Source organism: Ranitomeya variabilis, chromosome 5, assembly GCF_051348905.1.
Source record: "Ranitomeya variabilis isolate aRanVar5 chromosome 5, aRanVar5.hap1, whole genome shotgun sequence".
Classification (NCBI taxonomy): Eukaryota; Metazoa; Chordata; class Amphibia; order Anura; family Dendrobatidae; genus Ranitomeya; species Ranitomeya variabilis.
The window spans coordinates 75063383-75079605 of NC_135236.1; the positions used below are offsets into that span (position 1 = coordinate 75063383).

General features: G+C 43.2%; 1 protein-coding gene across 1 annotated transcript; it reads left to right on the forward strand.

Moving 5' to 3' along the window:
• Window positions 1-1781: 1781 nt before the first annotated feature.
• Window positions 1782-15248, forward strand: LOC143773316 (uncharacterized). Its single transcript, XM_077260795.1, has 6 exons — window positions 1782-1809; window positions 6844-7176; window positions 8275-8517; window positions 10633-10779; window positions 11686-11792; window positions 14321-15248. Exons 1-6 carry the CDS (start codon window positions 1791-1793, stop codon window positions 14321-14323), a joined length of 852 nt encoding a protein of 283 aa, XP_077116910.1. The 5' UTR covers window positions 1782-1790; the 3' UTR covers window positions 14324-15248.
• Window positions 15249-16223: the final 975 nt, after the last annotated feature.

Consider the following 16223-nt stretch of genomic DNA (forward strand, 5'->3'; position numbering starts at 1 on the left):
TATAGATCAGTTTCAGTTAGTAAAAATGTAGAAAAAATATATATTTTCTAATAAAGAGAATATACAGTGGGTACAGAAAGTATTCAGACCCCTTTAAATTTTCCACTCTTTGTTTCATTGCAGCCATTTGGTAAATTCAAAAAAGTTCATTTTATTCTCATTAATGTGCACTCTGCACCCCATCTTGACTGAAAAAAGAGAAATGTAGAAATTTTTGCAAATTTATTGAAAAAGAAAAACTAAAATATCACATGGTCATAAGTATTCAGACCCTTTGCTCAGTATTGAGTAGAAGCCCCTTTTGAGCTAGTACAGCCATGAGTCTTCTTGGGAATGATGCAACAAGTTTTTCACACCTGGATTTGGGGATCCTCTGCCATTCTTCCTTGCTGATCCTCTCCAGTTCCGTCAGGTTGGAGGGTGAACGTTGGTGGACAGCCATATTCAGGTCTCTGAATACTTATGACCATGGGATATTTCAGTTGTTTTTTTTTATTAAATTTGCAAAAATTACTACATTACTGGGTTTTTTTTTCAGTCAAGATGGGGTGCAGAATGTACATTAATGAGAAAAAAAAATTAACTTTTTCGAATTTACCAAATGGCTGCAATGAAACAAAGAGTGAAAAACTTAAAGGGGTCTGAATACTTTCCGTACCCACTGTATTCCATAAAGTTTGAGCCTTCGTATAGATACTATGAGTATAATGGAATATGAAGTAATACACCAATAAACACTAACAAAAGCCTGAATAATAAAGTACAGTAATAAAGTACAGAAATATAGTAAATATATTGACGCTATACATGTGGTATTGGTAAATATGAAGGTATATTAAGTACTCATAAAGAGAGATTAACTATATTGCCAACATTATAAACTAAGAATAGCAAAGAAAGCATACAAAACCAATGATGTGATATCCAAAGAGCTGAAAGAATATTAAAAAAGGCATCAAAAGAGCATAGTTATAATGTCATGAATATGAGCCCCATGCGTATCGCTGCTAGCTGCAGCTTCATCAGGGGAAAATAGAGAGACCATAGGAGTGTCTACATATATAATAGGTAATCGGCTTTAGGTTAGTAACCGATGCGTGTTTTACCTTTTGGATGTGCTTTGTCCCAAATCCAGCAACACATAACCACACTGCGCATTCTGCATTTTTGCGCATGCACAATATACTGTCATTCCTGTCTGATAGACAGAAAGTGGAAATTTCTGTATATCATCAGAGCTCATGCACAAGAGCATTAATTATACCGGTCTGAATAGGAGCTGTAGAGGCAGAACAATAGGAGGCATAGAATAAGAACTATATGGCAAGTTGCCACATTATAGATGCATGGGAGAATCGATGAAGCACTGAACATGTCTATGGATTGTGCAGTGAAAGTTATCTCCTATCCACAGGATGACTTAGAGATCATGTCCGAGACCTCTCACCTAGCCAGACCAGACCTATTGTTTTGCACTAATGAAAACTTGTGACTATAAATAGAGTGTCCGGTTTGGGTTCTTATTCCATGTCATGTGGGAAGGCTCATTAAAGAATTGAAGTAGAAGTAGAAGACTTCCTACTTCCAAGATGTGGCACTAGAGAACAAATTATCTTGCTGAAGACATGAAGACACACTGCACCAGTGGTTGGGAAACTGTTACAACTTCCTTCATCCAATGACACCAGCAGTGGGAGGGCATATTTTGAGAATAAAACCAGCTGCAGTTTTGCACTGAGGGCAGTGAGCTTCACATTTGCAAAGAGGAGTGGAGTGGAGAAGACTACAGAATGCAACTGGTATCCACAGGTATGTAGCATTAAACTGAATCTCAAGTTTGACGAATCTCGAGTTCGGCGAATCTTGAAATGGGCGAATCTTGAGTTCTCGAGTTTGGCGAACCTCGAGTTCAGTGAACCCCAAGTTCGGTGTATCTTGAGTTCGGCGAATCTCGAGTTCGGCGAATCTTGGAATCTTGAGTTCGGTGAATCTTGAGTTCAGCGAACCTCGAGTTCGGCGAATCTTGAGTTTGGTGAATCTTGAGTTCGGCAAATCTTGAGTTCGGCGAATCTTGAGTTCTCGAGTTTGGCGAACCTCGAGTTCGGTGAATCTTGAGTTCGGCGAATCTTGAGTTCAGCGAACCTCGAGTTTGGCGAACCCCGAGTTCGGCGAATCTCAAGTTCGGTGAATCTCGAGTTCGGTGAATCTTGAGTTCGGCGAATCTTGAGTTCAGCGAACCTCGAGTTTGGCGAACCCCAAGTTCGGCGAATCTCAAGTTCGGTGAATCTGGAGTTCGGTGAATCTGGAGTTCGGTGAATCTTGAGTTGGGCGAATCTTGAGTTGGGCGAATCTTGAGTTGGGCGAATCTTGAGTTGGGCGAATCTTGAGTTTGGTGAATCTTGAGTTCTCGAGTTCGGCGAACCTCGAGTTCAGCAAATCTTGAGTTCAGCGAATCTTGAGTTCATTGAACCTCGAGTTCGGCAAATCTCGAGTTCGGTGAATCTTGAGTTCGGCGAATCTTGAGTAGGGCGATTCTTGAGTTTGGCGAATTTCAAATAAAACCAGCTGCAGTTATGCACTGATGGCAGTGATCTTCACATTTACAGAGAGGAGTGGAGTGGAGAAGACTACAGAATGCAACTGGTATCCAAAGGTGTGTAGCATTAAACTGTATAGCTGTAATTCTAAGAGGGTAGAGGATAATTTTTCTTTCTTGAGTTCTGTGAACCTCGAGTTCGGTGAACCTTGAGTTCGTTTAATCTTGAGTTTGGTGAACCTTGAGTTCGGTGAATCTTCAGTTGGGTGAACCTCGAGTTCAGTGAACCTCGAGTTTGGTGAATCATGAGGAGTTCGGTGAACCTGAAGTTCCGTGAATCTTGAGTTTGGTGAATCTCGAGATTCGCTGAACTCGAGATTCACTGAACTCGAGATTCACTGAACTTGAGATTCGCCGAACTCGATATTCGCCGAACTTGATATTCGCCGAACTCGATATTCGCCGAACTCAAGATTCACTGATCTCAAGTTTCGCCACCAAACTCAAAAAAGAAAAATGATCCTCTACCCTCTTGAGTTTGGCGAATCTCGAGTTTGGCGAATCTCGAATTCGGCAAATCTCGAGTTCGGGAGTTTGGCAAATCTTAAGTTCGGTGAATCTTGAGTGGTAGTGATGTCATCAATGTGTTCATTTTTACCATCAGTCTGTCATCAGTGTCTTTTTGCAGTATAGATAAAGAAAGAAATTATTACAAATCTTCTCCTACACTTTACAGTGTTAAAGACATACAGCCCATGGATGGCACACAGATGCCATCCATTTGCTGTATATGTTTTTCACGGAGTCATAGACTTTATTGGCCATTGTCATCCGTGCTGCCATAAGAAAACTGACATATCTTCATGTGTTTAACATACTACCCAAACCACCCTCTCTCACCTACAGGGCGGGCCAACATTCCATATAGGATAAATCACACAGATCATACGATCAGTGAATCATACACAGATCAAGAAGTGTTATTATTAAACAGAATCATTAAAATTCAATATTTTATTATTTCCACATAAAAATCATACATATAGATTTCTTAAAAAGGTGTCTCAAACCAAAACAAGAGGGGAGAACAGTGAAAAAAACATGTATATTACAATTGATATACATGCCCTATAATTGTTATTGAAGCCTATAGTTATTAATTTAAAGTCTAACCTTGCTTGTAAAGAACAAAAGATAATAAATATTAAACCAAGGTAATAAAATCGAGGATTCAATATAAAGAGCAGCATAGTCGCCATAGCTAACAGACATATGCAAAGCAGCACACTGTCTCCCCTCACCCCGACGCGCGTTTTGCTGTTGCTTCTTTCTAGTGGCATATAAATTGATTCAACTGAAGCACGTGACTACTATCGTATGATCTGTGTGATTTATACCTTCATGTGTGCTGCAAGGGCACACTATCCATGTAACAATTTGGATGTGAGCATAGCACCATAGGTTATAATGGATATGAGTGGTATCCTTTAAAAAAAGGATACCACACGTACTGAAAACAGGAAAGTGAGATGTAGGCCTTAGGAGCTGTAATCCCTAGACTCTTATGTCAATTAAGACGTGAATAAATAAAGCTGACAGTCTGCGCTTTAAGCCCATATTGATTATATAACTGTATCTGGAATATGTTTTGGTAAATGGCTAAAATGCCAAAACTTGTGTCACTGTTCTGCAGAGCCAAACACTGTGGTCTTATGTAGTACACCTGATATTATGTATAATTAGCTTTAAGAGTGTAGACAAGCACAGCATGCACTACAAAAAGGCATACCTGGCTTATAGGGGGTCTGTCACCCTCAAAATTCAATTTAAACTACTTACACAGTCTGGCAGGAGACTTAGCCACTATAAAATCAGAACAAGCACTGGTGCAGTGCCCCAGGGTCCTGGTTGTCGCAGTGGTATTGCTTTCCTCTCAGGAAGAGTGATGCTACGTTTGGAGGCAAAGAAGGATAACTGCATCCAGGTATCACATACATGCAACACAGTTCACAATCCAGGCCACCAGGGGGAGCTTCTGCTCCTATTTATTAGGACATTCCCTATATATATATATATATATATATATATATATATATATATATATATATCTGGTAGTCTGTAGGGAAAGTGAGTTCAGTTCCTGGCAGCGCTCCAGACGGGAATCAAGAGTTCTGTTAGTTCCAGACCAGGGTCTGAGGAGGATGGAAGGTTAAAGAAGCTGTGCATGCCCCCAGAGCTGCAGCTCCCAGAAAGAGACATTGAAAGGCAGAATTGTATTGCAGCGAGCGTGAAGGAAGTCGAAGCAAAGGAGAGAATACCAGAAGGTGACCAGCCCTGCTCAAGCTGTCTCCTTCTGAGGCGCAAAATTCTGGTAGCTGGAGGGAGTAAGGACCTCTGCGCCTTATTTCAGAGACCGGCAGGACAGCTAATTGCAGGTTACCTGTCCGCACCTACACCCAGGAGGCACGGTGACATCTACAGAGCCGGGTTATCTAAGAGACCCTGTAAACAGGCTCAAGTCACCAGTCATACGGGTATTGTCCTATCCTATATGGGGGACAGAGAGAGAGATACACCACATCTGTGAGACCCTTATGTGAAGCCATAGGCAGTAAGGGACTACACCACCGCAGCCCAAGGTAAGGCTACTGATTTCCACCTGGATAAGGGAACTCTGGACTTGCCTCCAAACCTGCCAGACTCTGCCTGCCCTGTGATCTGGTGCTCTGGACTGTGGATGCTGAAGTCTTCAGTAAAGGTAAAGAGACTGCAACCCTGTGTCCTCGTTCTTCACTGCGCCTCTCACCATCCACCATCTACACACCGGGAAGCCCGGGGGATACACTTGTATACCATCTATCTGCCATAACATCACCCCAGCGGACCCCTTAAAGCAGCGTCGGTCACCCTGACCGAATACCACAGATGGCGTCACGAACATTTCCCCTTTAAAGACCTTTCCCTTCTACACGGATGTCCCAGGGCCACGGACCGGGTCAGCCACCGTGACATCCCCCTGTGAACCGCAGGACCCGGTACCGAGTACCCCACAGCCCTTGTGGGGCGGTCCACTGGCAAACTGGCAAAATTGAATCCCCAGCCCTGCACATTCCTGAAACTGCACGAGCCCAATGACAATGCACTCAGTGTCTGTGTGGGCCCCTCACTTGCTCCGTTCTGTCTATATGACCCACTCACTACATACAGGTTGCGCAGTAGTGGGCGACTGATTAAGAGGAGAGAAGAGAGGGATGGGAGCGCATACACACTGACACTGTGGCTGGACTCCTGCAGTGTACAGTGTCAGCCCTCGTCCTCCTGCAGTGTTAGTGCGCTGACACAGCGCAAGTAGTTTAATTCAGGCAGCGTTTGTTCTGGGGAGGTGAGCGCTGTCACTCAAGCTAATGGGAAGCACGCAGCACGCTGAGGGGGGAATGGTGCAATGAGCCTTTGGCCACACTAAGGGTGCACTGAGGAGACCTCATTAATATATGAAATAAAACTAATTTCTTAAAAAGCTAAAGTAAAATCTATACTGCAGGAATGATTTTTATAATGGCCTATAGGGCTGAACAAGAAGATTAAATCAGTATAGACAGACACACAAAGTGTAGTAAAGCATGGTACGCTGTGCTTTATCCGGTCTGATAGAGCAGCCGCCGATAATACAGGAGCCTACCCCGGACTTATTAGGTCTGTGACATTACTTCAGCAAACGTGGCCGCACACAATGTTCCGCGTGGGAGTGTCTGCAATACTGTGCTGCGGCCAACCCCAGCCCAGCACGTGTTCACACGCTCTAATGCAGCAGACAGCCTATACGACTGATTGGGGACCACCCTGGGGGGCAGGTACCCCTCTAGCTCCAGCCCGCCCCTGGGGACAGTCTACTTTGCCATTGTCCTGTGCAATTTTTAAGTGATACCAATACAGCTATCTCATGACTAAAAATTACTTGGTGATCCCAAGAGTATTGTGACTGTGATAATCAAGTCGCAATAAGTCCAACCTTGTCTGATATTTTTCCGGCTGGCCTGTTGAGCTCGCAGTGTGGCCCCATTCACTTGTATTGCACTGTGAAGTAGTAGCAACAGCCATCGGTCTTTGCCTACCGCCGAAATTGACGCATAGCCCCAGCATGAAAGTTAGGAGTCCAGTGATTTATTGTCTTGTAGACGTACAGGGATAGGCTCAATGCTAGTCATAGTTCAGTAATTTTGTCATAAACTCTGAGGGCACGCATATTATATTTGCTGATTTTTCTGCATTTGTTAATATACTGTATATATTTGTCTTGTATTTTGCAGTGCTTCTCCTTTTTACCTGCATCAATTTGTCCAGAAGCCAAAAAATCGAGTACCGGTACATAGCGAGGACCTCATATGTGACATTTCATTTTCATCCCTGTGAACTCAACAGCGTATTTAAGCTCCACTATGGCGGTGCGACCGCCTACATCCCCTGTAATTCTAGCCCCCAGATACCAGACATGTGGGAGGGCAGGATAAGCATCAATAAAACCACCGGATCCATCACCCTACCCAATGTGACCAGGAGCGATGAAGGAAATTATACACTGGAGCGTACTAACAGAAATGGGAAAAAGGAAAAGTTGCAGAGGGTGGAAGTTCGAGTTCTGGGTAAGTGAGAATCAACAGATCACTACAACAATTCTATTCTCTCTGGGAAATTAGGGAAACTGCTTTTACTCTCTAAAGCCGAAGATGTGGCTCATGAATACAGCAGACTCCTAACTAAGAGTCCCTTGTATTCTGTCTTCAACAAACAAAATAGATGAGGTATAATAGCTGGGGGCCTGACTGCTGGGATCTCCAATGATCATGAGAACAGGGGTCCAAAGTCTTCTACACGGCTGGAGCCTTAATGGAACAATGGTCGCTCATGCTCCATTAAGTGCGCATTGCCGGTATATAGGTTGTCTTATAACACATATATATGGCATAGACACAGAATATGCCCAAAATGTCTAATAGATGTGAGTCCCACCTCTAGGACCCACACTTATCTCTAGAACAGTGGGACCCACTTATCCCCCATTTTTAATAATGCCACAATGAGGGGAGAGGTGGCCATTGTTCTGCAATGTCTAGCAATGGAGTCACACAGGCATGGCCACCCCTAATCTCATCTGCAGTATTAGTCAAAACATGGGATCAAAGGTATTCCCGTTGTGAAGAAATCTGCGTGTCCCAGAGGTGGAATCCACATTGTAGACATTTATGGTAAACCATTATTTGATTATTAGGGGCACAGTCTGGAGTCTGAGTTGATTATGGTACTTGGCCGGCAGTCTGAATACATTTTCTGGGCCCAGTCTGGGGTCCAAACTCGTTTTTTCTTTCCTTTTTTGGGAGGGTGTGAGATGAGCTGGTGAATTAATTGATTTTTAGGGGCCTGGTCTTGGGTCTGAATTGATTTTGTGGCCCAGTCTGTGGACTTAATGAATTTTGTAGGACAGTCTTGGTCCACAGATGTGGAGGTATATCACAAGCAATGTGCAATCCTCTTCTTACTGCAAGTAGAAACATTTATTTTCTGGTAGATTCCTTTTAATAAGGAGGGTGCTAAATAAAAGACCTAATGGCTTTTCGGTGCTAATGCCTATTATGCCATTTTCTAGATCGGCATAGCATTGTGGGATATAAATATATGCCAGTACAATATGTTCCTTATGCGAAAATAACAAAAATCTAATGAGAAACTTTCTCCACCTATAGATCCTGTCTGGATCGTGGGACTGTACCATAATGAAACAGAAAGGACCATATCCTTCACTGTGTTCCCTGTTGAAGACCCAGGAGCGTTCAACTGGACAGTGGATGGAAGACATTTGCTAGACCGACGCTGGCTGAGCCCTGATAACCGGACACTGACTATTCCGTACAATTATACTCAAGCCGTCACTGTCTCTGTCTCTAATCTAGTCAGTTCAGATAGAAAATCTATTACTCTAATAAGGGGTAAGGCCTAGGTATAACTTCCATACGATAAAAGCATGAATATATTACTTTAATTTTTGAAGACCATCTTTTTTTTTACTGCTCTACCAAGAGTATGTTTTAAATTTTCCTAACAAGCTTGACAGCACCACCTGATCAAGAAGGGATCTACCCATCAAGGACAAGAAACCTACAGAATAAAAGCATGGTGCTTCTCCCTTGCATCAGTTGTTTTCTTGTCCTTGACGGGGAACCTATACAAAGAGTGTCAGGTGCAGACCAAAGAAAACGTCCTGCCCAGTTGTCTAAGAGGTCATGAGGTCTGCTGAGCCATTGTGTGGGGTCTGTAAGCACCGCAGGGGCTCCATTTGGGGCTTGGCTGGAGTGCAAGTGGAGGCAGCATCTCTGCGTGTCTGCTGGCTACTGTGTCGCCCTGAGTCTGTGCATGCACAGGGCGTACTGTTGTGGCACGCCCTGGTGACATTCGACACATCAGTCCTTCTGGGAGAGTTCTGGAGGAGGCAGCCATTGGGGTAGGAGGTGATGTTCAGGCTGGTCCTGCATTTAAATGCGGTTTAAGACTGCCGAAAAAGTGAGGACTCTGGCATTCCTCCCCAGTTCTGTGGTACTGGCCCCTCGGAGGTCTGAGGGAGACAATTACGGTAATCCTTGAAATGGAAATTCAGGAAGTGGTGTCGTTATAGAGGTTCCAGTAGAAGAGGAAGTAGAGAGAATTCTATTCTCTTAGGGTACCGTCACACAGTCACACTTTGATCGCTACGACCATACGATCCGTGACGTTCTAGCGATATCCATACGATATCGCAGTGTCTGACACGCAGCAGCGATCAGGGATCCTGCTGAGAATCGTACGTCGTAGCAGATCGTATGGAACTTTCTTTCGTCGCTGGATCTCCCGCTGACATCGCTGGATCGTTGTGTGTGACAGCGATCCAGCGATGCGTTCGCTTGTAACCAGGGTAAACATCGGGTAACTAAGCGCAGGGCCGCGCTTAGTAACCCGATGTTTACCCTGGTTACCAGCGTAAAAGTAAAAAAAAAACAAACAGTACATACTCACATTCCGCTGTCTGTCCTCCGGCGTCTCAGCTTCTCTGCACTGTGAGCGGCGGCCAGCCAGAAAGCGAGCACAGCGGTGACGTCTGACGTCAGACGTCACCGCTGTGCTTTCCGGCCGCTGTGCTTACACAGTGCAGAGAAGCTGAGACGCCGGAGGACAGACAGCGGAATGTGAGTATGTACTGTTTTTTTTTTTTTTACTTTTACGCTGGTAACCAGGGTAAACATCGGGTTACTAAGCGCGGCCCTGCGCTTAGTTACCCGATGTTTACCCTGGTTACCCGGGGACTTCGGCATCGCTCCAGCGCCGTGATTGCAACGTGTGACTGCAGTCTACGACGCTGGAGCGATACTCATACGATCGCTGCGACGTCACGGATCGTGCCGTCGTAGCGATCAAAGTGTGACTGTGTGACGGTACCCTTATTCTCTTTTACTGATAAGAAACCAGACGCCTGCCACAGGACTGTCATCAGCCTGAAAAAAAGTGAAGCAATTTCCTAAAAATCAGTCCTTTCAAGATGGAAGCTATAAAATTGACCGGGCTGTTATATTATCATTCTAGACTTAAAGGATGCATATTATCATATTCCAATCTACATAGAAGATCAGAAGTTCCTAAGAGTGGATCTAGCCAATGAGAGGATCAGGCATTTTCAGCTCAGGGCCCTTTCCTTTGGTTTATCAATGACAAAAGGTATCAGAACACCCTTAACAAATCTGGGTTGGCTTTTCACCCTGAAAAAGTTGAGACTGGTTCCGTTGAGACTCCAAATCTTCCAAGTCACCTTCCAAGGGAAAATATAGAAAAGGTGTCAGATCAGGTGTTAAAGGCAATAAAGAATCCTGGAAATGTATTTATAAATTGACATCTGGGCATTACCATTCTCTTCCTCAAGCATAGTGTGTCAGTTTGTAGGGACAATGCTAGTTTGTAGGGACAGGCCCATATATGTAGGGCAGTGCCCTGGCACCCATCTTCCCATTATTATTATTTGTTTTACAGGCTTTGACTACTTATTATTAAATGACTTTCTGTTTCTGCTTGTTCTCTAGACCTTAATGGAACACACGGTCATTGTGATCAAATAATGCGCCTGAATGCAGCCAAAGTGATATGGGGTGAAAGTGAAGGCCGTACTGGTAATGGGACCCCGATTCTCCCAAGAAACATCACTAACATATGTGTCCTGATCCCCTCAGGTAGGAATGTGATGCTTGTGATATTTCTGGTCATTGGTGTTCACTTTACTGGGCTATACAAAATCCAGTCTGCACCTCCTGGTGAAATGTAAAAGTCAATAATTGGGAACAAGTGTTCTTGTGAAGGCCTGTTTACAGATTATGTGACAGCACCTTAGAGGGAGTCCGTCACCACCAAAATGCATTTTAAATGGACAATACAGTACTGTAGGGGACTTAGCCCCTATAACAAGCACACTAGCACTGCACCTATTACTGGTATGGTGCATGAGAAAATCACTTTTAATTTGCATGCAAGTGACGGGGTTTGGTGTACCCTTGGTGCGGCAAGAGATTGATTACGTCTCCTCATTTGCATATGGAGGCCACCTCCTGCTTCTGATTTACTGAAATGGTGGCACATGGGCACTACTATAGATCAGTAGAAGTGAATGGAGGAGTAGTCACACATTTTTACACAGCTCCAGTAGAAGTGAATGGAGTGGTGGTCGAGCATGCGGATTCAAAGAAAAAAACCCTGAAATGAGTGTAAGTTATGCATGGGCATTACTGCTCTTACAAAGCCATAGATGTGAATAGAGGGGTGGTCATGCATACGCACGACCAACCTCAATGAAGTGAATGGAACGGTGGTCCCACATGAGCACTACTGCTCCCGTAGAAGCGAATGGACTAGTATCCTACATGCAGTTTTATTTTATTCACACTGGACCTTGTGACCCCTATTCTTGTGTCTATAGCGCTTACATATTATGCCAACTATTGGAAGTATCATGTACGGCCTCCATACGCTATGTGACTGGGTAACAGGGTGCTGCACCTTGTATGTAGTTATTGCTCTGTGATGTGATTTCCTGTCCTGCAAATGCATCCGTACATTGGAAAGTACTTCTCTTTATTTTACAGACAAGATGGATGATCCCCACTCCGGAGGTTACAGAAGTCGTAATCACTTTTGTTTGATTTTCATACCGGTGGTCATAGTGCTTTCCATCATTCTTCTGGCAGTGCCGGTGAGTTATTATATTACTGTTACTATAAGATTCATATCTTAAAGAGGTGGTCCACTACTTTATCATTGATGACCTGTCCTTGGGATAGGTCATCAATTTCTGATTGGTCAAGATTAGACACCAAGTACTCCCGCTGTTCTTGGACGCCATCCAGAAATGCTCATTTGCCGAAGACTGAGCAGTCAACGCCAACACCAAGAACTGCTGATCAGCGGGGGTGCTGCATGTCGGACCCCGACTAATCAGACATTGATGACCTACACTGTTATGGACCTGGTGGTTAGGAGCACCCGGAATGACCTGATGGTTAAACTATAAAACAGGACAAGCTCTGGGAAGTGGGAGCTCTGCTGACCGCAAACCCTAATCCTATCACACACACTAGAAATAGCCGTGGAGCGTGCCTAACTCTGCCTAGACGCCTCTTCACAGCCTAAGAGCTAACTACCCCTAAAGATAGAAAATAAAGCCTTACCTTGCCTCAGAGAAATTCCCCAAAGGAAAAGGCAGCCCCCCACAAATATTGACTGTGAGTTAAGAGGAAAGTCACAAACACAGGAATGAAACAGGTTTCAGCAAAGGAGGCCAGTCTTACTAAACAGACAGAGGATAGAAAAGGGATCTTTGCGGTCAGCACAAAAAACTACAAAAAACCACGCAGAGTGTGCAAAAAGACCCCCGCACTGACTCACGGTGCGGAGGTGCCACTCTGCACCCCAGAGCTTCCAGCTAGCAAGGCAATATCATGATAGCAAGCTGGACTAGAATTTAGCAAGTACTAAGAAATATATTCAGTACACAATGAACAACAAATGAACTAGCAGGGACTTAGCTTCTGCTGGAGTAGACAGGTCATCAGAAAGATCCAAGAGAGATCTGAACCAGTACTGATACATTGACAGCTCGCATCAAGTAACGATCTGAGTGGAGTTAAATAGAGAAGCCAGCCTAGCCATAAACGAGGGCAGCTGAGGAAGCAACTTCAAGGCCAGCAGCTCCACTTACAGCCACCAGAGGGAGTCCACGGACAGAACTCACAGAAGTACCATTCCTGACCACAGGAGGGAGTTCGAGAACGGAATTCACAACACTACTCTAAGGACAGGTCATCAATGATAAAGTAGTGGGCAATCTCTTTAAAATCATTGATCATGTGTGGTCCCAGAAAATCCTAAGAGAACCCTCTCCATTTAAGAGCCGTAGTGATCACATAAGACTGCGGTGAAAGAGAAGCCAAACAAACCAAAACAATTCTAAAAAAATTGGTTTGTGTTACCATTTTTCAATATCCATAACTTACTTTTTTATTTTTCCATCTTTTGAGTTGCGTGAAGATTTGATTTTTATGTGGCGAGCTGTAGTTTTTATTTGTATCATTTTGCGGTACATATTGTTTGATCCTTTTTATTACATTTTTGGGGAAAGTTGCAGATGAAAAAACAAGAAATCTGGTGTCTTTACAACACTTGCTGTACGGGTTAAACAGTTTCATACTTTGAAGATTGGTTCTTTATGGATGTAGTGATGCAGAATATGTTTATTTTTTTTATTTCTCTATTTTTTGTCTCGGGAAAAGGTGAGGTGTGAATTAAATCAGTTTGGTTTTATTTTTTAATTATGTCATTTAAAAAAAAAAAAATTCTATTACTTTGTACTGTTTACTGTTTTCATTCAGTCTTGAGTCTGTAATAGTTTAATTACATGTACTATAGACTGTACATAGTGGGGATCATAATCTAAGAATACAAAAATGACGGCAATGGAGATCTTCAGTAGGCACGGAGCTGCCACGATAACCCATTGGTTCTCCACGATCATGTCACAAAGGGGCGATGGGTGACTAAGCGGGCTTCCTATTGAGATCACAACACTTAAATGCCGCTGTTGGAAATTGACAGCAGCTTTTAAGTTGTTAAATGCCAGCGATCGGAGATAGAGCCAGTTGCTGCTGTGAGAGACAGGTGTAAGCTGGTTTGGGCTGAGAAATAATGATGTCAAATACTGACCAAATACTGAACGTGTGAACGTGGCCTTAAAGAAATTATCCAGGATTTTTTTTTGCTTTGTTATGTGCCTAAAAAGTTTGTAACTACCAGCCTGTTGTATCCGGTGCCGGCTCAGAGTGATTATTGACCGCTCCTGCCGGTGATTCAGCTGCTCCATGTCAATATGGCATTTCTTCCTCTTCCAGGTTGCGCTATCATCAGGGGTGACTGCTGATTGGCAGTGGGCATCTCACAGTGAGGCAGTGGGAGAGAGGGCTGTCAATCAGTATGGTGTCAGTAGTCACGCCCCGTCAACAGAGAAGGGCAGAAAAGAAGCTGCTGCTCTGTTAATGTGGCCTCAGCAGAGGCTGCAGAATTGCAGGCAGGAGCAGTCTCTGACCACTAATAAATAGCTTTTTGTAGTTAATTGATTGACGATCAACCACCAATCAAAAAGTAATGGCATATCCTAGCAATCACTTTATAAAACCCTTGAACATTCTCCTGTTTGACATTTATTTGGCATTTGTATTCTCTTTGCAGTAGAAGAAAAGTCCACAAATGGAAATTAGACTGCAAAATGATGACAAGGATTGTAGTTTGAGATTAACTGAAAAATTGTGACACACAATTGGGACACACGGTGTGATCGCTGGTGATGCAGCCACAGGGAGCTGTGAAGATCAATCACAGAGCACCCGGGTGTACATACGACTAAAGCGGTGTGGAAAGAACCAAGCTGAAATGAAGCTGGACTAGTCTCACCTCTCCTTAAAGGGAACCGGTCACCTACTTTTTCGCATATATGCTGCAGCCACCGCCATTAGGGGCTTATCTACAGCATCCTATAATGCTGTAGATAAGCCCCCCAATGTATCCTGAAAGATAAGAAAAACAAGTTTTATTATACTCACCTTGGGGGGGCGGTCATGCGGTCCGGTCCGATGGGTGTTGAGGTCCGGGTCCAGCAGCGCCTCCCATCTTCATACGATGACGTCCTCTTCCTTGCTTCATGTTGAGGGCAGAGTAAAGTACTGCAGTGCGCAGGCGACGGGAAAGGTCAGAGAGGCTTGTTTTCGCCACAAGCTGTGTGAGACTTGTTTTTTGTGTTGCAACCTGACATTTTTATTGATATCATTTTGGGGTACATACAATGCACTTTTTAAAATGAGTTGTGGCATCCATAAAAACTTAATTCTGGATTTTTTTTTCCTCTGTAGCATTTAACATATTATTTAATATATTTTAGATTTTTATAAAACATGCTTATGGGCATCGCAATACCAAATATGCTTATTTTTTAAATTTTTATTTCTTTAATTTTAATGGATGAAAAAAGTGAGCGATTCTAAATTATACATATACAATCCAAAGTGGACTTACATGATACCAGCGGCAAGAAGAGAACCATATAATAGAATGTATACAAATCTCATTACATTTTTATAAATAAAAACAGCAAGACCAAGCGATATCAAAAAACAAGGTGTCCATAAAGAGAATGACCAGATCACATCACCTTATATATATCACAACTGTGTCACCAATTATACTGACATATCTATGGCCCTGTTAGGGAGCCTAATGTTGTGCATCAAAGCACAATTTCCCCTATCCACATCAGAAGTACCCGGCCAACATGGCCAAACATGCGTGATTTCACTTTCCAAAATGCTAATGCTAACAATACCTTAGGCAGTAAATCCCCAAGCAGGCCAAATGGTGCGGTGCGTGCACCCCGATGCGCGTTTCGCCCAGAGCTTCTCCCGGGGGCGAAACGCCTATGTGGATAGGGGGAATTGTGTATGGACTACTATTACTATTACATATCTACAGCAGAGGATAATTATAACAGTCTTTGATGCACAACATTAGGCTCCCTAGCAGGGTCATAGATATATCAGTATAATTGGTGACACAGTTGTGATATATATAAGGTGATGTGATCTGGTCATTCTCTTTATGAACACCTTGTTTTTTTATATTGCTTGGTCTTGCTGTTTTTATTTATAAAAATTGAATCATATCCTATCTCAGTAATGGCAAAATCTGTATTCACTGAAGAGAGTTTACCTGTGAATTGGGAATGGGTTCCGTCCAGGTATTCCACCTCAGGACTGCCACACAATATATCAAAAGGCTATATCGCATTTTGCTTGCTTTCCCTTGTTTCACCAATAAAGTGATTTCAATCTATTGCTGTATATTATTGCTGTATTTGCCTCACACGTCTTCCATAAAAGAATAATAAATATAAATATTTGGTATCACCATATTTGTAACAAACCAAACTGTAAAACTACTGTACGATGCTATTTAACCTGCCCAGTAGGTTTCTTCTTGTTGCTTGTGTGAACATAAAATATCTTAAAACTAATCTTTTGTTACTAAAGTATAAAAACAAAAATTTCCAGTGTAAAAAACAATGTTAAAAGAGGGGATGCAA

Bases quoted from the DNA above. Each gene is read 5' to 3' on its own strand.
- LOC143773316 (XM_077260795.1), top strand. The intron at 7,177-8,274 runs GTAAGTGAGAAT...CTCCACCTATAG, and splicing joins GGTGGAAGTTCGAGTTCTGG to ATCCTGTCTGGATCGTGGGA. The intron at 10,780-11,685 runs GTAGGAATGTGA...TTTATTTTACAG, and splicing joins ATGTGTCCTGATCCCCTCAG to ACAAGATGGATGATCCCCAC.